At 36.6% G+C, this 22,350-nt stretch overlaps 1 protein-coding gene and 1 long non-coding RNA gene across 2 annotated transcripts; one reads left to right on the top strand and one right to left on the bottom strand.

The window, feature by feature from the left end:
• Positions 1-14,764: 14,764 nt before the first annotated feature.
• On the bottom strand, positions 14,765-17,395 carry LOC113335770. The gene is made up of 2 exons (XR_003353470.1): positions 17,232-17,395; positions 14,765-15,443 (listed from the first exon to the last, which is right to left on the bottom strand). It is a non-coding gene; the product is annotated as an uncharacterized LOC113335770 (long non-coding RNA).
• Positions 17,396-18,766: 1,371 nt separating this feature from the next.
• LOC113335793 (F-box protein At3g07870-like) lies at positions 18,767-20,741 on the top strand. The gene is made up of 2 exons (XM_026581832.1): positions 18,767-18,887; positions 18,986-20,741. The coding sequence occupies exon 2, from the start codon at positions 19,435-19,437 to the stop codon at positions 20,704-20,706; it is 1,272 nt and encodes a 423-aa protein (XP_026437617.1). The 5' UTR covers positions 18,767-18,887; positions 18,986-19,434; the 3' UTR covers positions 20,707-20,741.
• Positions 20,742-22,350: the final 1,609 nt, after the last annotated feature.

Below are 22,350 nucleotides of genomic sequence, written 5' to 3'. Positions count from 1 at the left end.
GGTATGAGCATGTACTGGATGAATATGCATAAGCTACGGCAAAAATTAGCATTTAAGTAACAAAGGAGATGAAACTTATGCAAATTATAGAAAAGTCCAAAAATTAAAACGAAGATCATAGCAATCGGTATCTTGCGTATTTAGCAATACTTTAGATGGGTCGAAGTAGACCGTGTCACCAGTCATACTGACAGCCTTCATTTGTATCATAAAAGAAGCTTTGCTATAATCTTTGTCCGCAAAATGCACATTTCCCATCGGTGGGATTGAGATGTTAGGTTTTGCATGCACCTGGTTGTTGGGGTTCAGAGCCATCTACATGCTAATACTGCGGAAAAAAAATAGCTAACAAGAAACACTTGATCTCTCGGATTGCTCCATGAATGTAGGATCAGAATCTCGCAACAATTATGTCTCAGCGAAATTATCAATAGTACAACACAATAGCGTCGCAGAACAATTTCAGAAACGACGTCAGCAAGGATCATGAGAAAGATGTGATAGTCCTGCGAAAATATGAGAGCTTGCGAAATTAACATTTGTAAGGTTGCGAGAATGTCGCAAACCATATCCGAAAATAAAGGATAGATTAGCTGTCATCCACTATATATTTCCTTATAAATAGTCATTCGAGTTGTGAAGGAGAGAGATCTTTTTTGAGTAAGAAACAAGTAAATAGGAGAGAGAAAGTTCAGAGGAGAGATCATTCTTGACTTCTTTATCTTTCTTGTAAGAATATTCAAAAATTAATCAATAAAATTAAGAGTGTAAACCTAAAAATGAGTTGATCAACAATGAAATCATATGAGGGGTGTAGTGTAGGATTTCCTGCAACTACATAATGGCGCTAGAAACAGGGACGAGTTGAAGATTATTTTGGAAAAAACTAAAGATTGATATTGAGATTTTTGAAAATTTAAAGTGATTGATTAAGAATTTTTCATAATTTCTTGCAATACTGTTAGCATTGAAGAAATGGCTAGAAGAAGAAATACATCCAAACAACCGACTACTATTAGGAGAAGCAAAAGAATTGCTGGAAGAGAAAGAAGTGAAATGGGAGAATCTATTAGAATGAGAAATAATAGAGAAAATCTAATTCAATCGCCAATTCAACAAACACTACTTCAAGAGAGGAATACAGATTATGACAGAGTGAGCGTACATACTTGGCGATCAAATTCAACAGAAGAAATAGAAGAAGAGCAACAAAATAGAAATTATAGACAAGAAGAGAGAAATCAAGAAGTAGATGAAGAAATAATTCATGGAGATGAGGAAATTGGAGCGTTAAAAACATTGAGGCGAAGAATACATGAAGAAAGAAGAGCTGAGGCAGAAGAACGTGCGAATTTAACAAGGAAAAATCACGAATTAAGGATGGAGAATATAAGACTGCAGAATAAAAGATCGAGAAGTATCACAAAATCATATTCAAGATCGACTAGAAGAGAAATTAGGCGAAATTCACCCACAATCAATGATGGAAATAATATTCAAGAAGAAACATCAAATCCTAATGAAGAATATCGCGAAAATAGAGAAAGAACTGATAATCGTTACATTCCACAAAATGAAACTTTTGATGATGGGCAAATTGGAGGAAATCAAGAGAACGGGCAAAACCAGAGACAAAATAACCAAGATGGCGAAGGAAATCAAGAGGAAGGAAGAAGAATTTTACATGTGAGGGAAACTCAAAGAAATCAACATACAATTGAAGAAGAAATTGAAAGACATAATGCTGAACAAGCACGTTTAATCTGCGAACGTGAAAGATTGAGAGCGGAAATGGAAGAACAAGAGCTTCAGGAGACAATTCGCCAGAACAATCATGACAATCGAGAAAGAAGGCGTATACAAAACCGGAATAACGATAATCTCAATGAAGAGTATGATAGAGTAAAGAGAATGGTTCAAAGACAACGAATTCAATTGATAAGAAATGAACAAAATTATGGAGGGGAAAATGAACGACATCATCATTTGCAGAAGAAGACGAGATGAGAATAATGAAGAAGAGATACAAAATTTCGCAAGAGAAGATAGACGTGAACGCAGAAGAAGAGAAGAAAAATTAAAGAGACCAATGGGTCAAGATTCAGGTGTAAATAAACAAATCTTGAAAGAATTAGAAGAAATGAGAAGAATGCTAAATAACAGAGGAGAAGTAGGTAGAAGACAATTGGATGAAGCAATAGAAGAAGATGCGAAAACTCCATTTACAAGGGAAGTACAATTAGGAGGAATACCACCGAAATGCAATTTGCCCGCATTAACCAGCATTTTCGATGGAACAACTTGTGCAATTCAACACATTAAAGCTTATGTGAGGTACATGTTACAATGGGAGAATCATGATGCGGTATTGTGCAAATATTTCGCATCCATCTTAACAGGAGAAGCGTTAAAATGGTTTGAAGGTTTACCAAAGAATACAATAACCTCCTTCAATCATTTGCAGACCACATTCTTGGGAGCATATATAAGTAATAATTCCTCACGACCTGGTATAGAAGATGTGTTTGGATTAAAACAAAGGATTGGCGAAAGTTTGAAACACTTGACTAAAAGATGGAGAACTATGTGTAGCGAAATGGCTGGCCGTGTAGATGAGAGATATCTCATATTATCATTTATCAATGCTATGTTTGCAACAAACCTGTTGTATGTCCAAATTTTCAGAGTCAAGAATACGATTACAATGACTGAATTGCGAGAACTTCAAGAAGAATACATTGCTTTAGAGGAAAGACAAAATGAAATGGAATCATATCCAGTTGCGAACACCAGCTCACAAAGCGAATGCAAGCTTATTACCCAAGCTAATAAACACAGTGGCGAATACTTCGCAAGTACAACAAGAAAAGGTGACAGTAACAATCAGCAGAATTGGTAGCTATGGGGAGCCGAGATCAAGAAGAGTATGAAAGAGAAAAATTTCTACAATCGTGGAGGAAATAACAAGATTCAAAGACTCGATCAACCGCAAGAAACTTATGGAGGTCAAAGACCAAACTTTAATAGGGACAAGGAGGTCACAAGGTAATATGGGAAGAAATCAAGATGCCACCTCTAAATGCAAGTGTGGAGAAGATATGGGAAGCTATAATTTTGATGGAGAATATACCAACACCATGGAACATGGGAACGGAACCACCCCAAACCACAGAAGTCATGAATTTTGTTCTTATCATCATTTTCATGGACATACCACAAACGATTGCAGAAATGTAAAGAGAATTATTTTGAGAATGATAGATCAAGGAAAACTAAACGACTTTCTGGTAGGGCATCCGCAATCTCAACCATTACCACCACCGCCAGAACATCACAAAGTGAATACGATGAAAAAGAAAGAAACATTCTTCATAGAAGTTGGTGCAAAAGAAAAAATCTATTCTGTCTCTATCGTACATTCATATAAGACAATTGAAGATTTTCATGATAATGTTTTGAGTAGAGTGTTCGCAAGAGATAATAATGGAAGAGAAATTATGAATATTGCGAAAATCTCGCGACTAGAGGAATGGCAAAACAGATCATTTCTTTTACGCAGAAGAAATTCCCGAAGGAGAAGAGGTGCATGACAATCCATTGGTAATAAAATTAGAAATTAATCCAAAACCGAAAGAAGATGAGGATGATGAAGCTGAAGATTCATGGGCAATCAATAGAATTCTAGTCGATACTGGAAGCTCTGTGAACATCTTATTTTATCATACTTATAAAACCATGGGTGGAAGAGATGATGATCTTATACCATCAACATATAAGATATATGGTTTTAATGGTACTGCTAACAAGCCTAAAGGGGAGGTTACTATGCAAATTCCATTGAAGGGAATATCTTCTGAAATCTCATTCTGTGTCGTTGATGTAGAATCACCCTACAATGCATTAATTGGTCGACCTTGGCTACATGGGATTCTAGGTGTAGCTTCAACTTTCCACCAATGCATCAAATTCCCTCACCCCAATGGTGTAGGAATCATAAAGGGAGATTGGGTTGAAGGAAAGAGATGTTACGAAACTGAGATAGAATCTTGCGAAGGAAGAGCAAACAAGAAGGAAAACTGGCGACACAAAATCAAAGACGTACAAAGAAGTGAGAGGTTGATGGTGGATACAATCGAAAAGAAGAGAGAGATGTTGCGAAATTAATGCTAGCTCAGAATAAAAAGGATGAACATACCATTACCAAGGAAGCAGTAGCAGAAAATAATAAAGAAGCAGAGGATGGCAAAGGTAATAAAAACAAGAAATGTATGAATGATTAAGTTGTTGCGATAATCTCGCAATAAGTAAAATTCTCAAAAATACATTTGATTGAACAACAAAATTGAGATTGCGAAATTCAGATACAATATAATGATTTGCGAGACTCTCGCAGAGATAATGAATTTTACAAAATAATCAGAGAAGAATGACAAAAGAGAAAGAGGCGAACCTTTATGGCGTACACCCTAGTTCGCGAATACAATTTCGCAAGAAAATGTAAGACCTAAAGTACATTATGGGGGTACCTGTTACATGCTCAGGGAAAGGCTACACCGCCACCGGAACCTGAGTCATGGAGATTTGGGGTCAATAAACCCATCCGGGAGAGGCACCTTGGATTCTCAACTTAAGCATATGACTTAGGTTGGGACTAAGGTAATAAGGACTCTCCCAAGGAGTGCAGAATCTGATCAAGGCGCCGAGGTACACGGTTGAGTCAAGAGTGCCGGGGCGTTTGAAGCGTCCTTTCCATTCTTGACGTCTTGGCTCATAACTGTCACTCGGCCTGAAGAAAAACCCCAACCCCACTTAGGGTGCAGTCTCGTAACCATAAACCCTATAGGTAAAAGGGATAAGAGGCTGCGAAAACAACTGGTTTTGTTAAGACTGGATGAGGAGCTAACCTTGTATGGTAGAAGTACGCCTCCTTGAAGGGGCAACCAGGGGGAGATAAGGGCGGCACCCTCCATTAGGGAGCTGATAAGTGTCTTAAGACGCAAATGTCATAAGGCTTTTTATTCGCAAGGATATTAAGGCTTGTCATATTTGTGCAACAATCCTGAAGAGGCAATAATACAAAAGAAAAAGATAAGACGAGATCAATGGGTTTTCGCATGAAAGTGCGAAGACGTCCTGCGATTTCGTCGCAAGACGGAATGTCATGGGGCTTTATTTTCGCAAGAATATTTAGGCCTGTCATATTGTCGCAACATTCCTGAAGAGGCCATAATACAAAAGAAAAAGTTAAGGCAATCAATGGGTTTTTGCATGAAAATGCAAGGACGTCCTGCGATTTTGTCGCAATGACAAGAGGTGGCATAATAAGACCTTTAATTAGGAAGGAAAATAAGACCACACAGGAATGAGATTTTGAAAAGAAACAAAATTCACTTCGCAAAAGGTTGCGAAATTATACAATAAGAAATTTATGAAATCTCTCATTTGGATTCAAATAACAGAGGCAAGTATGGGAATGTATGAAATTAGAAAATGTTATTTATCTCAATATGAGAGATTTAATCAAAAATTAAAGAATTAATGATTATATTGATTAACTGTATTGCAAAGAAGAATTGTTTTCATTTATGCAGGTCAAAATGAAAGAAACACAAATATATAGAAAGAAGAAATAAATGTACAAGTATTACAAAGAATCAAAGAAAGAAGTAAAGACTATTTCTTGGTTAATTCTTCATTATCTTCATCACACTTGTTTCCTTCTTCATATGCGTCATAATCTTCATCACCATCAGAACTTCCATCACTATCAGATTCTTCATCGTTAGCTTCGCTATCAGAGATAATCAAACTGGGAGTATTTTGTGGGATTTCTTCTAAAAGACAAGGATAATCAGAATGTGGGATATCATGATCATTACAAACCATTTGGATGGTTTGGTTGCGAAAATGCATAGCGTCATTCTTAAAATTCGCAACGGTGATCTTGATTTGATTCTTCAATCTAGAATGCTTGTCGTTGCGAGAAGAAAGATTCTTTGCGAGTTCCTCCTTTTCAGCTTCAAGTTCTTCAATCTTTTCACGATATTTATTTTCAGAATCTGCGAACAAAATAGAACCAATTATTAACTTGATGAAAATTCATAAGAAGCAAAAGATTAGTAAAGAAGAGCAATTAGCAACCTTCGCTGTCAGAAATCATGTCCCTAATCAAGGTTGTATGTTCAACTTGGAGACTAACATTTACGCCTAAATCTTTTCTAGCATTATCTAAAATTCTCGCAGCCCAAACAAATTCATCCTTACTATTTATGAGAGCACGAGAATGAATTTGATTTTCCCTTTCGCAGAGTTCAATATTCTTGCGGTTAGCTTCATCTCGCTTAAGTTGAACTTCAAGGAGAGCCTCTTAGAATTTCTCCAAAGCCTTGGCACCTTGATCAGAGATACGATCCTTATCATCTATGAGACCGCTAATTTTGGTTCTTAACTCATTGGTTTTCTCTTTGGAATCAATAAGGAGACGCTTAAATCTGTTGGCTAAGCCTAAACTGGATCTATGATCAATTTCTAAGAGGCGAAATTTCGATCTAAGTTCATTTAGAGAAAGAGATGAAATTCTATCATTTGAGAAGATATTTAAGGAATTTTTAAGACGTTCAAGAAGGGTATCATTATCCAAGGCATTAGGAAATGAGCGAAGAAGGGTAGCTTCATCAGAAAGACCATAGTCTGCAAAAATGATCATTTAAATAAAATAAAACAACATGATGAATGAATAAAGAGAAAAGAGAAAAGTAACATACCGTAAAGTTGATTATTAGCTTGTTGAAGACTAGAAATTTTGTTCTTATACGAGGAAGAATCAATTTCTAATTGTCTATTTTTCTCGCGAAGACCTTTAACTTCAGCTTCCAATTCTTCATTCTTTTTGCGAAATTGAAGATTCTTCTTTTCAAGATTTTCGCGTCTTCTCTCTAGATCTGAGGCAACAGCAAAAGAATCTTTTCCAACCTGCGAAAAGAAATAAAAAATATTAATATAGAAAGAGATTTTGAGTTATAACAATGAAGAAGTAAAAATATAAAAGTATACCAGACTATTGAGAGAATGCAAGAAGTCGGGAGTCACTGATCTAGAAACTCCACGAAGAGAGCTATCACCATCTAGTAAAGGGACATCACAAAGGGTGGATAGAGATTTGCAGGTATTTGCGAATTGGCTATCTCCCATTCCTTGTAGAGAATGAGAAAAGAGGCCGGAAAGCTTAGCCATAGAAGATTCAGGTGGAGAATCTTCAGTTGCAGCAAGATCATCGTTATCATCATCACCCTTGTCACTTTCGGAATTTTTTTTAGGAAGAACATTTGAAGGAGAAGAAGAAATAACTTTTCTTTTCTTTGGAGGAGGACCAGTTGATTTTTCCCTGCGAAGAGCACCTTTACCTTTATCACCAATCTTCGCAGCATCAGCAGATTCTTCTACTTCAGTAATAATCTTCACACACAGATAGAAATAAGAAATGGAATCATGAAAGTAACAATACTATTTAAAGTCATAAGAGATAATTTCTTACCTCATATGTGTATGGGCGAAGAGCTAACAGAGTACTAGATTTCCCAGTCCTGCTATAACTACCCTTTAGTTTTTGGATCTGCGGAATGTCGCAACAGTTAGCGAACATAATAGTAAAAATCAATAAAGAAATATAAAATGAGTTAAAGGGGAGAAACATACCTCTTTCTTCTTCTCGGGCCAAGAGAAAACCCAAGGTTGATATGCAACGAGATTCGCGGGAAGAACGTTTGATCCAGCAATATAGGGTCCCTTTAGCATTAAAGGAAAAACACACCATTTATCATCTTTGGATTGGTGAAGAGTTGTGTTTTTACTAGAATGCTAGTCAATATCTTGCATAAGAATTTTGGCTTCATCAATGTTATCTTTCCTTCTTAATCGAATACCCCAGCGAGTATTCCCTTTCTTCATGGAGATAAGTTCGTAGTTTTCAAAGAAATTCGCCATTGTATACTTCTCAACAACTATCTCTAGGTTTGCGAATTTTGGATCCCTAAGTTCTTTGGAGTAAAGAGATCCTCTACCAGCACCACGATTAGAAAACTCTAACATCAGACGGATGCAGTCCCCACTTAGTTGGAAAATGGCTCGCGAAAATCCCGAATGAGCGAGAATTTCATAAAATAAAGGAAGATCTGGGTTATAAATAGGAATAGGGATACCTGCGAGAATCCGACCTAGCGAAATTATGATTGATTGATCATCACAATTTTGATTAGAGAAAAGCTTGACAGAAAGAATTGATTTGGCATTCTCACCAGGAATGGTGGAGAGTGTAAAACCTTTATCAGCAAGATCTTTTTGGACATCTTGTAAATTCTTCTGATATCTATGACCACTTGGAGCCATATTTGAATATAGAGAATGAGAATGTGTGGAAAGTAAAAGGATTGAAGGAAGAAAAAATTACAGCAGCAGAATTTGCAGATGAGAGAATAAAATTAGAAGAGAAAGTAAAAAGAAAAGTGGAAAAAGGGGGGAGAAGAGTATATAAAGAAATTTTTTTACTCGAAGAAATAAACACCATTAAGACGAAGAGACGTGAGCGGTTGAAAAGTAGCGGTTACAGAAGACGTGTCAAGAAATAAATGGAAAAGAGAGTACGTGTGATAAATGTGGAATATGAAAAGATAAGTAGCTGCGGCATTTCTCACATCATTCTCTACTTTGTAGAGAAAATATGAGAAGAGGCAAGATGTAGGATCAGAATCTCGCAACAATTATGTCTCAGAGAAATTATCAATAGTACAACACAATAGCGTCGCAGAACAATTTCAGAAACGACGTCAGCAAGGATCATGAGAAAGATGTGATAGTCCTGCGAAAATATGAGAGCTTGCGAAATTAACATTTGTAAGGTTGCGAGAATGTCGCACACCATATCCGAAAATAAATGATAGATTAGCTGTCATCCACTATGTATTTCCTTATAAATAGCCATTCGAGTTGTGAAGGAGAGATAAATCTTTTTTGAGTAAGAAACAAGTAAATAGGAGAGAGAAGGTTCAGAGCAGAGATCATTCTTGACTTCTTTATCTTTCTTGTAAGAATATTCAAAAATTAATCAATAAAATTAAGAGTGTAAACCTAAAAACGAGTTGATCAACAATGAAATCATATGAGGGGTGTAGTTTAGGATTTCCTGCAACTACAATGGACCTCACTAAGATCTAGTATAAGAAGAAGAGAAAGAGAACCACACATATGCAAGCCATAAAAAAAGCAACAAGAAATAAAATACTCACAGATTTAACGTGGTTCAACAATATACACGATGTGTGAATATTGTCTACATCCACCACACGGCTACGACCTTTTTCTTTATTATAGGACCACCAATTGAGAATTACACAAGAATTGAAATATCAATTAATCAACCCACCATAACGTGACCGAACACAAGAACTCTCACAAGCACCCTATAAGATCCAAACCAGTGTCTTCACCCACACGAGATAATGTTTACCACATTATCTATCACAACGAGACGATCTTCCTACACACCGTGACATAGATTACCATGGACGCCTTTAGCTCAACACCAATAATCTAATCCATCACCACCAAGATGATCTTCTCCTTAACAAGATATCTCACCAACATCTCCACACGAATATTCCATAACGACATATCTTCCAACATCGATAAGTATCCCATAAGCACCATAATGATGTACTAATTTCACTATTAGGTCTGTCACATAACCACCCCAAGAGGTGGGATGAATTCCTCACATCTCTAAGGAGAATTTCCCTGAGAACTCCTTAGCTAAAACTCATAGCCTAAGCCTCCTTTTATATGATTCACATTATCTATCCTACAAGCTTAGGGTTTCCTAACTTAGTTATTAAGTTCCTAAACTTTAGGATCAAGTAAACAACCGGATAAGTTTTGGTTTATCCCAAACCCAAAACTCCACCGACCCAACAGCAAAGTTTGACTTATTTTTCAAACTTTAAATACCGACCTTAGCCTACAATTCTCCACATCGGATCATGCATTTATGCATGAGATGATCAACTTGTTATCCCTCCATCTTCTAAAAATCGATTGCACCATCACTGGTTGCCTACATATCCTCAATAGGAATCAAACCGAAAAGTAGTTCACCCAAATTATTCCGTAGAACCTCTATCAGAAGGGAGTAAACCAAAGTTGAACGTCAGAAGCTCAGACTAAAAAATCCAACCTACTGGTGATTGTACAAATCTCCACCACGGTGAGAAATTCCTAACCATCAAACCAACCATCATTATATGATCATCCGTTATGCAACATCTTGATAAAATACACCTTACTCCTTTATGTTCACAACTCCACATTGATTGGCATAATTCTAGGTGTATTGCATGCCAACTCAATCAGATCATACACGATCGTTTTTTCATATGCTTCCTTCGAACTTAGTTATTATCATTATGCGCACCTGAGCCTTCGCTAGCACCTTAGAACTTGTTCCACACGAACCCAGCTCTGTCTTGGCCTGCCTTGCTCCACCTGAGTTAATATTACGCTCCACTTAAGCTACTTGCGCACCACACCCGTTAGGGTTGACATCCATAACTACTAGCTCACCAATTGAAACTACCACAGTAGATTACATGCGTCTGCCTAAGCATTACCGTAGAAGAACCATAGTCTTCATCTTCGTCTCTAAACTCCAGCCGAGTCAATTGCTTATTTAAACAACTGATCACATACTTGCGCTTTTCCACGAGCATGTCCTCCAAAGCGAGTTAACGAGATACTTCGTGTTAGTTTATATAAAACCAACCTTTATGTTAGCTTCCAAGAAACTAACCATCTTGTATGTACCAAAGAATACTGAGCATGACTCTAACTGTGCACCAAATACAACCAATCCACGGATCATTGCCACCAATCTTGAGATCATCTCTATGAATCTTGCTTTACTAAGCCTATCTCAATTGGATCATGATTTTACGACCATATTTATCCAATTGAGTTTTACTCCTTCAAAAAACTCATCATATCTTCGACCAATGCATACATACCAAAAACATGCTCAGCTTCACAGAGTCTTCGATAGCTGGCACACAAATTTTCTACCCCACTTCAGTAACCTCAACGGGCTTTGACAACAATGTTCCTTTTACATGCATAGTTGTCAAGATAGTTTTTCTATCAATTTGTTAAGAAAGCATGTAGTTTCGACTTCATGAAAGTCAAACCACAACACATTGACTCGGATAGAACTGTGACCATCGTCGAAGAATTCACTGTTACCCTTATAACAGTGCATACTGTCACACATTCTCTCTTGTGCATATCCCTTTTCCAATCTTGCTCCAAAAACGTACACCAACGTTAGAAATCTGACAATCCGTCCTTCACACAAAGACCCAATCACACCCAGCCATAATCTGAAACCTTTGGTAACTTCCTAAAGCTCCAAGAAATTCAAGACGCTATTGTGTTTATCTTCTCATGCTTCGTAGAGAAAATAACTTGACAGAAACTATATCGTTGCTGAACCAAATTTCTCAATAGAAATTTCTACCTTCATCTCTACAGGCTCTGTCACTATTGAAATCAATTTCAATCTGTAGCAGACGAGAAAATCCCCAAATATTATCATTGCTAATGTAGCTCTCTCCAACAGAAAGTCTCCAACTGATCTTCAAGTAATCAAATAGCCAATGGATAATAAAGGTTGATGGAAAAACACGCCGAAAATTGTAACGCAATCAAATTCATGCACCATGTTTTCTCCAAGTAGTATGTGCTAGCTTCCTTAGACACACCACGATACATAGTATTGTATCTTTATTCTTTAAACTCATGAAGTTTCCAAGCGGTACCCTTTTAATCCTCACAACGGGTCTTCACCAAAGTAGGAACGTATCCGCAACACGAATAAACCAACCTGTTTCTTCAAACGGTCTTGCACTTCAACTAGCTCCGATCGACTTCAAATGGTGTACAACCAAAAATAACTCTTCGACTGAACGTCATCGAAAAGAATCAAAAGATCACAAACTATCTAGCTTCTCCATCGGAAACAGTACGAGAGAAACTCCAGAAAACATTGTTCTACCCGACACAATGCCATAATCAACATAGACAAACAAAACCCTACAAACTGTGTTAACAAACCGCTTCTTATACAATAATAAGAATTCATAGCTCCACCACAACCAATATCACATCTCATCCAATGATCCATGTCCTGCAACTATTTGTAGCCACATGCTTCAAATACTAACACTGAAAATCAAACTCTTCACTACTGGAACGAATCAAATCCTGACCAACGATTAATACTTCCAAAACGGAACCTACTTCGAGATTTCCCCAAAACAACTAAGGCAGAACGAGTATGAATTTATCTTTTTTTTTTTTTTTTAACTTTAGGTTAAAGATTACTCAACAACATGATCCAACGAATGACGATTGATAATCAAATTATTGTTTCCCTTGGTTCGGAACAATAATGAGACTTTGACATGCTAATATTCCATATTACTTCCACAAACATACAAAACAATATTTGTATCCCAACCACAATTTTCTTGCCTTCTTGTGTCTTGCCAAGCAAACACTAATTAATTGAAAACCACTCTAAGCAGGTATTTCAAACAGTTCACAAGAATATGGTACGAAGTACAGAGAAAAAATAAACTTAATTGAAGCCATGCATAGGGTTTATGCTCCAAGAAGAATCAATGCAAAATCTCTAATGTAGAGCACCATAAACATCAAGACCATACATCTTGACCATACCGAATGCAGATCACCTGATATAATCCCATTCCTTTAGAAGTACGCTTTACTTTTCTTTGTTCCCAAACTGATGAAATCAAATCCTACACGTACTTGATAACATCAAACTCTACATCTTTGGAAGCTATAACATCAAATCCTCACATACTTTATGAAACCAAATCCTTCGACTTCAAAATTTTCTGCCAATTCAGAAAACGTAAAACTTCTCTCTTCAAACCTTATATCCATCCTAAAGCTCTGATACCAATTGTTGGGGTTCAAAGCCATCTACATGTTAATACCTCGGAAAAAAAATAGCTAACAAGAAACACTTGATCTATCGGATTGCTCCATGAACCTCACTAAGATCTAGGATAAGAAGAAGAGAAAGAGAACCACACAGATGCAAGCCATAAACAAAGCAACAAGAAATAAAGTACCCACAGATTTAACGTGGTTCAACAATATACACGATGTGTGAATATTGCCTACATCCACCAAACGACTACGGCCTCTTTCTTTATTATAGGACCACCAATTGAGAATTACACAAGAATTGAATAATCAATTAATCGACTCACCATAACGTGATCGAACACAAGAACTCTCAGAAGCACCCTATAAGATCCAAAGCAGTGATCTTCACCCATACGAGATAATGTTTACCACATTATCTATCACAACGAGACGAACTTTTCTGCACACCCTGACATAGATTACCATGAATGCCTTTAGCTCAACACCGATAATCTAATCCAGCACCACCAAGATGATCTTCTCCTTAACAAGATGTCTCACCAACATCTCCACATGAATAATCCATAACGACATATCTTCCAACATCGATAAGTATCCCATAAGCACCATAATGATGTACTAATTTTACCATTAGGTCTCTCACATAACCACCCCAAGAGGTGGGATGAATTCCTCACATCTCTAAGGAGAATTTTCCTGAGAACTCCATAGCTAAAACTCATAGCCTAAGCCTCCTTTTATATGATTCACATTACCTATCCTACAGGCTTAGGGTTTCCTAACTTAGTTATAAAGTTCCTAAATTTTAGGATCAAGTAAACAACCGGTCAAGTTTTGGTTTATCCCAAACCCAAAACTCCACCGACCCGACACCAAAGTTTGACTTATTTTTCAAACTTTAAATACCGACCTTAACCTACACTGCTTTCCACCATATCAAACAACTGAAGCATTATCTAGATGAGTGAATGTTTCCTTTGGCCAGTATCCGATTGCCGTGTTATCATGTTCCAATAGCCACCAGTTGGTAACCCGAATCATGTTTATACCAAAAATCAGTAACTAAAAATCAAAACTCATGTCCTCACCCACTGTGCCAGCAATTAACAATATAAGAAGCATAAATTATGTCCAGTGTTATCATTAGCTTAACAAAATTGATCACAAAGGAAAAAAGTAAAAGATTTGTCTTAGGTAGGGGTATTCTTTTTTGAGACAGTTACCCTATAGGAGTATACTGGCAGTAAGAGCTACCTGAGATCAATTATAGCACATATCACCCCCACCAATGGTTCCCAAAGCACCGAAAGCAAAAACGATGAACTGGGGGTGCTCCAGCCACCCCCAAAATTCTAAATACAACCCAATTTTCATTTTTTCAAAGGAAAATTTTGTGGGAAATTTTTTTAGCCCATTCTAAAATTTGACTTTTAGCTTAATATATTTGATCTAGCCCACCTAGATTTTTAATCCTGCTTCCGTCGCTGACGATGAATCTCCCAACATCAAGTTTCCAACACACAATTCACCATATACCACAACACCACATCTTGAAGCTATCTAAGACTCCACGATATCCCACAAAGCTATCAAAAGGTTAAGCAAAATTCATTGCATTCAAATTTGTAGCATTAGCTAAAGACCCTCATAAATGAAAAGACATGTATAAATTTTATTTCAAGAAATTGGAAAAAAAAAAGAAGGATTCTACAAACCGATTTTCCTTGTAACCATAACTTGTACATGCACTACAATGTTCAAAGTGTATTAACCAAGCTAATATGCAATGTTAATTTCGTTTATGCTAACAATTCAAGTAAAGTTTCCTAAGTAACGACAGTTATTGACTCTAAAAAAGCCAAATTAAAGAGCAATCAAGAAAGTATTAACTAACAAACTTCAAAATTATAAGAGCCACTATTGAATTGCACCTTACACACACACAACTCTCACAAAAGCCAACACACACATAGATACACAGTTGAACAGTATGAAAGATATCCATTACAGGTGGTGCGGAATGTCCAGTTTGAGTAGGAAACATGAAGCACAATTTTGATAGGGACCGAAGCAGCATACATCATGAAATAACTTCAAAAACAAGGTGCAGTTGATGTAGAATGGACATAAAGTATGTAGACATCAACAATAGTAGGTGGTGATGCAGAAAGTGAGGCAACATATTGTATAAGTAGACACACTAACAGTAGTGGTGGAAGTATTCAGCATAAAGAATCAGCAAGCTAGTTGTTGTAGTAGGTGGTATGTAAAATGCTCAGATTGGCAGCATGAGAGATAGCCTGAGCTGGTGCGGTATGAGAAGTAGCTAATGCAGCAGGATCTGGAATTGATGAAGAACATAACTAGGTGGTGTAGTAGGATGTCTGCAATGAAGCTTGGGTTTATGCCTTGAACTATATATCCTGCAGTTTGGGTGTATGACAGAAATTGAACACCAAATATCAGCTGAAGTATTCCATCTTGGAAAGAAGTAACCACCAGTAGCAACTCAACCTTACACATACACACTAAGTATTCCAGCAACCAATAGCAAAAGAACCAACTCATGCGATTGTAAAAAATTTAATTCAACACCAAAATGAGAATTGGAAGCCTCTAAGATTGGAATAAGTCATTCACTCCCTGGAACTGTAGATGAATACCTATACACAACTCATTCTTGGACACCACTAAGAGCAACAAACATCTCAGTTGAAGTATATTAACACTAGCCAACACCAACTGGTTCATGAGAAGCACAAACACAGCACCATGAGCATCATAGGAGAGCAAATAGTCAAACCCATAATTTGAGTCCCCTTGCAGTGGACCGTGAAAGAAGCGAACTCTTCAACCATATTATTATCCTTGGATTATTCTCTATAAGTCCATAGCACTTTAGATTATTCAGTCACATAAGAAATAGAAGTAAAAAACACCATTGAAGATGAAACTTCAACTGAATTATTCGAAGAGCATGAAAAGTAGAAGAACAACAGATTGCATATTGAACACATATGCAAGCTGAAAACCAGGTTGCATACCGAGTGTATACAAACTCAACAAAAGAACTCAAATCTGTACTTAATATAGCTCACCAACTCCAGTTCGATGTCCAATTGCAGAAACACCATTAAGAACGCAAGATACTTCAACACATATGTGAGGACTGCCTTGAAGTAAGATATGAGACCAACAACTTCTCAACCTTCTACTGAATCCAATCAGTGGAACGACTTTAAGTTTTCTCCCTAACTAGACCTTGGTGTAGCGGACTAGAACACGCTCAGACGCTCATGGCATCAGGGAACAAGAACAACAGATCTTGATGAAGAAATTAGATGCAAAATACATGCTAATTATGATGTATAAGGCAGTTGAAGATGAAACTGGGTGAAGTTGAGCAAGTGAGGTAGAAATTGAACACATGAGATCAAATCTAAAGTAATCTAAAGATGGAATTGGAGATTACCAGCAGAGACTCAATTTTAGTTGATGAGGTAAGAGATTTCAATCCAAACACCAAACAGGAAATTGAAATAACCAAGAGCTCAAACCCTAAAACTGAATTTTAGATCTAAAATACATGCTTAATTCTGTTTGTTGATGTAGTAGAGGTATCAAACCTAATCAAAACCCTAATTCTTACCAGAAACACCATTAATGGAAGTGGATGAAGAAAATAACCAACTGTTTGCTGTAGATGTAGATAGAAACGCACCGTTGAGTCAAATTAAACCCAAATCTGAGATGAATTCATGAAATCGATATTCAAATCTCAATCTACACACAGGAGCAGTAGCAGAAGATGATGAAATAATGGTAATGGAGATTATTGAAGAAGAAGTAATGGTGGTTTTGATGAAGAAACAAGCTAGGATCGGTACCATCAGATGAAATAATGGTATCAATCACACTCTACAGCAGTATATGCTATCCATCACATCTTCTTACTCCATGTTGAAAGGGAATTTATGTCTCAGGCATTTCTACAAACACCTTGTGTGCAAAATATCCAGTTCCAGAAACAATCAGAATTTCCTAACTCATCAAACGTTCATATACATCACCATTGAGTTGAATAACGAATTTCCTAGATCAAGGGATTACTACCATAGACTTTTTTACCATGAATTGGTTATGTATATGATTATATAATTACCAAGCACACTACCATAGATAAAAAGAAAATAAAAGAATCTGTGATATACCTGATTTCTCCATCTATATAAAACCATTCAGAAGTTCATCTCCGATCCTAATTCACTGCAGATTCTCGATTTCAGATTCTGCGAGATGAAATGGGGAAGAACAAAAAAGAAAAGAAACGGGGAATTATTTCCTTTCTCTCAGCCTGAATGGGTTAATGCTTGACGGAAGTTTTGTATACCTAACCGGCGTTAATAACGTCCAGGTAAGTATTCGGTGTAAACCAAGCCTAAGTAATTATTTAGGCACAAAACCTGACAGAAGTATCGTGTACCCACGTTTCCCTAACGGTGTTATAAACTGCCAGTTAAATATAGGGTGTAAACATAGTGTAATTCAGATTTTAATGCTCCGACTAATAGAGTCCTGCCACTTGTCTTTTCCAGAATTGCTCTAGTTCAAAGCTTTTATCTCATTTAATTTGAAAGGGGTGTCACGCTCACCGTGCAACGTGGGAACTTATATGACTTAGTGTTTTAAAGAAGAAGAGATTATTTCTAAACTGGGTCAAGGTCATGGGAATAATTCACATATTTATTTATATGACCCTAGGGCCATAAGAATAAAACATCACATTTTATAGTCATAAAAATAATTGTCACAGTTCTAAATGGTAATTCGCAATTAATCTCTACTACTACATTGTTTGTTCTCTAAAATGGGTCTCCTGGCCCTTTCTTTAAACCACCTACGATGCTTTGCAGGGAAAAGAAAGAGAAAGAATACGCTCATCATCATTGCTACCGGGGAGGACGTTCTGAGATGCTTAATTTATATGATTATTATTACTCATAAGGCAAAAAGAAAGAAGAAAGCTATCGGTAAGCAAGAGAGTGATTTACACAAAAAAAGAAGAAAAGGAAATTCTTAGGGTTCATTGTATATCCATAAAGGTCTTCAATATTCTATGATTTCTTTTTAACCGAACAGTCCACATAACACCGGCAGGTATAAGATTCAAAATGAACTTATAACCAGTTTGAAGTCATGATCAGTTCAAATCTTAGGACTCTCTTAGAAAATATATAATAAAAGAAAATAAGAATAATAACCTTCATGAAGATGGCATCAGAACTAGGAATAGACTTGAACATGTCTCTTGAAATTTTTGTAATAGTTGGAATTTCAGGATAATCAGCTATAACATCAGAACTATCTTTATTTGAACCGCACATTTGAGAATTAATGATTCCGGAAAACCATAATTTTTCCTCTCCATATTATTGCTTGGTTTTCTTGATCAGTCTTTTTTCCGGAGAAAGTTTATGAGAATGAGATGTTTCTGGAGTATATAACACAAAATTCTTTGCCACGACGCGACACACAACGTGTGGGCTTTCTTTTTGATTCATTTATATGTTGACATTATTTTATGCAAAAGAAATTTTATTTAAGCTTGAATGGTAGTTACAACTTGACTTGCATCCTAAAGCAGTTGGTGGAGAGACGAGCAAGTGCTCACCAGCATCACGTAAGCACCAAAAATGTATGCACTGTTGTAATGCCCCAGCAAAATCATTACTGTACTTTAATTATTGCGTTTTTCTTTAATAAATCGAAAAGCAAATTCTTAGGTGCTTGTCAGATACCCTGGTGCAACCTTAAGTTTGTGAATCGGTGTCCCTAAGAGTCAAAACAATCTGAGAATAATGTTTCTGGTAGTAATATTCACTTCACGACCAGTAAATTTGTATTTTGGCTCGATTCCTTGTTCCGTTTGCTTATTAACGTCCCGCCTTCAACTGTTGTTTCGCAGGATAATTGAAATGGAGCTAATTTCCGGCCATCAAACTCCATCTCCAAAACCACTGCCATTATAATATCTGGTAGCCCATTCCTTTGCAAAACTCAGCCATCATTCCTATGCACGGTCGTATATAGGATATACCTCATTATTGGAGGCATGCGGTTGACAAAAGTATTTGACATACAATCGGTGGAATGCTGGATACTTAAACCATCTTTGTGGGTTAGGGTGAGTTCTCCCACTATAAATGACAAGAGAAATAGAGAGTTGTGAACAAGAATAGACAACAACAAAGTGCTCTACATCAGGAGAAGAGAATACAAATTTCATAGAGAACAAAGATATATGAAGTCAATACCAGTGCTCACTCACACCGTACCACTTCTCACACTCTACTCCAACAACCAGAATTCCCAAATTTTCTCAACTCTCTTCTCTGTGTAAATCCCTCTTCCTTGATGGGATTGCGGAATATCAAGGATCTCCCAGCAGACATTCTACTAGACATCATAGCTCGTTTACCAACTGAATCAGTATTAGAGAGTAAATTAGTATGTCGACTGTGGAGAAATCTTGTTTCTTCTCATAATCCATCATTCTCTCAAATACATTTAACTCATCTTAGTCATCCTGCTGCTGCTGACTCTGGTAAGTTGAGTTTTCTTGTTAAGGATAAGAATCAAAAACTTCACTATTTTGAATATAGTGATACTCATGATGAGATACCTGTTCATAGTGTTAGAGGGTTCAATTTAGCACCTCCATTTACATCTACTTATTATAAGGTTATCGGTTCTGTTAATGGTTTAGTCTGTCTACATGGATATGGAGATCACACTACTTATATTTGTAACCCCTTGACTAAAGAATATGTTTTGCTTCCCAATGTTAAGAATAATGATCATAATATTCATTGTTCGACTGGGTTTGGTTATCTTCCTTTAACTAATGAATACAAAGTTGTTGAAGTGTACGAGCTATGGAGAGAACCTGGCTTTACAAAGGTTGCTGTCTACACTCTTGGCAGTGGCAACGGGTGGAGATCTGTTGGGAAGTTTGATAATATGTTTGGTGAAGCTTATGTCGAACATAGTGTCTTTGTGAACGAGGCGCTGTATTGGGTGGATTATGTAGGAGGATTGGTTTTTTTTTTTGATTTGGCTGAGGAAAAGTTTCGCAATTTTTCAACCCCTCCTTTGCCACTTGAAAAGGCCAGGTATGATTTCTCTATAGGGGTTATTGGGGCGGCTTTATATTATGCTATCAGATATTACTGTCAAATCACGGGATGCATATGGAGTGACATATGGTTACAAGAAAAGAAGAACGATGAGCCATTGGGTTGGAGTGAAGAGTTTCGTCTTCTCGGAAGAGAACCATTAGCCTTCACTAAGAGTGGTGGTGTTTTATATTTTGATGGTAGCTCTCTTGGTATTTACGATGCAATAGCTTCAACCTCAAAAAAGCTTGTGGATTCTACTGCATTTATACAAATATCGCCTCACAAGAACACCTTAGTGTCGTTGAGAGAATTGGGAGAAGAAGATATAAAATTAATGGATTCAGTTGAAAATGAAAAGTTAGCAAGCCGTGATCAGCTAGCAAGATGGTCCTGGATACACTTTTTAGTTTGTAATTTATTTTCATGTTTTGATTTTCTTCCCACTCTTTTCTCTTTCTCTTCTCTCTTTGTTTTTTTTGCTTATGTGTTTCTAATTTATGTATTGTAAATGGTTGCACATAAATAAATTTTTTTTTTTTTTGCCGTGTCTTCTAACGGATGGATGATTTTTCTTATAGTTGTAGGTATCCACATATTTCATGCCTGTTTGGTACCGTCCCAGTTCTCTTGTATGGTATTCTACAGTTTCCATTGTTTCTGCAAATGGTAGGCTCTATTTACTGGCCTATAATCTTAGGGAAGCATGCCCATCCCGGGCATGAAAAGTTAATTGACGACGAAATGATGACCAAGCGGCTCAACATTATTTTTTTTGGAAGATAAAGTGGTAGATTACTGCAGGGAAAGCTAATCTGCAGATTCAGGCTCATTTGAAACAAGCTCAGATTGAACACTCTGTCCGACGGCTGAATCTGTGTGATAAGCATCCACTGAAAAAGATACAGAGTTTGCATTCATATTACATAATTCTAAATCCTTGACAGTGTCATAGGCATTGCAGGAATTAAATCTTCACAAATATAGGATCGAGAAGAAGATAATTCTTATTATGATAATCTTATCAATTCTGGTTACACAACTCATGAATATATAGAGCCCAATATTATGATAAAGCAAAGATCCTATATACTAAGAAACAATATATTATCCTTAAATAAGGATATATATTAACATTAAAAACATTGGTGTTTCAGAAAAACTTAAACAGTAGAAGTTTTTGTTCTTCCTTTCTTGGCCAAAAGATCTGCTACCTTGTTTCCCTTTCTGTTAATTAGCTTAAAACCTCCAAAAGAAACCAGTTTTGTTGCTTATTTTTTCACTTCGTCTAAAATTGCCTTACTTTGCCAGATGATTGTAGTGTCATGTCCTTGTAGATAGTTAATAGTTGATTTTTTATCCCCTTCAATGACCAGATTTTGCAATTCCTTTGTAATGGCCCATTCTGTTGTCTGCAGCAAAGCTAAAGCTTCTGCTTCTTCAGATGATGAAGTCCTGCATCTTTCCATTTCTGCTCCTTTGAAAGCCCCTGTCCAATTACGTAAGATAAAGCCAATACCTGCATCAGTTTTAGAAGATATCCAAGAAGCATCACAATTTAATTTCAGGGTTCTAGGATTTGGGAATTCCCAAGTATCCTTAGTATTAGTTATTTGACTGCATTGATGAGTTTTAGTTATGCTCTGTGTTACTGGATGCCAATATTCATAATGTTTTGATATAACTAAAGTTAGTTGGTCAGGTGATATTTGTTTGTTTTCGAACACCCTCAGACAACGTTCTTTCCATATGAACCAGCATTTAATTGCTGCTAGTGCCATAGAAATTGAGTTTATGTCACCTTCCTTCCAAACATTGTATATATCTAAGAAAGAGATGTTATGAGAGTTATAGTTAGAAAATACTCCCTGTACTGCAAATGGCTATAATATCCAAATTGATTTTGCATAACCACAATCAAAGAATAAATGAAATGTTGATTCTTCTTTTTGATTGCAGAAGACACACTTTTCATCAATTCCCAACTTCAGTCTTGTTGGTAAGGCATCTTGTAGATATTTCCATATGAACAATTTAATTCTTTGAGAAGTATCCATGATCCATAGACCCTTCCGAAACTTTTTTGTTTGGACCTCAGTAACAAAAGATTGGTTTTGCAGCTTAGCATATAGTGATTTTCCAGTAAAATCATCAT

The sequence above is a fragment of the Papaver somniferum genome, unplaced genomic scaffold (assembly GCF_003573695.1).
Source record: "Papaver somniferum cultivar HN1 unplaced genomic scaffold, ASM357369v1 unplaced-scaffold_15, whole genome shotgun sequence".
In the NCBI taxonomy this organism is placed as follows: Eukaryota; Viridiplantae; Streptophyta; class Magnoliopsida; order Ranunculales; family Papaveraceae; genus Papaver; species Papaver somniferum.
This window is presented reverse-complemented; position numbering and strand designations above follow the sequence as displayed.

Coding starts and splice junctions, on each gene's coding strand:
- LOC113335793 (XM_026581832.1), top strand. CDS start 19,435: ATGGGATTGCGGAATATCAAGGATCTCCCAGCAGACATTCTACTAGAC.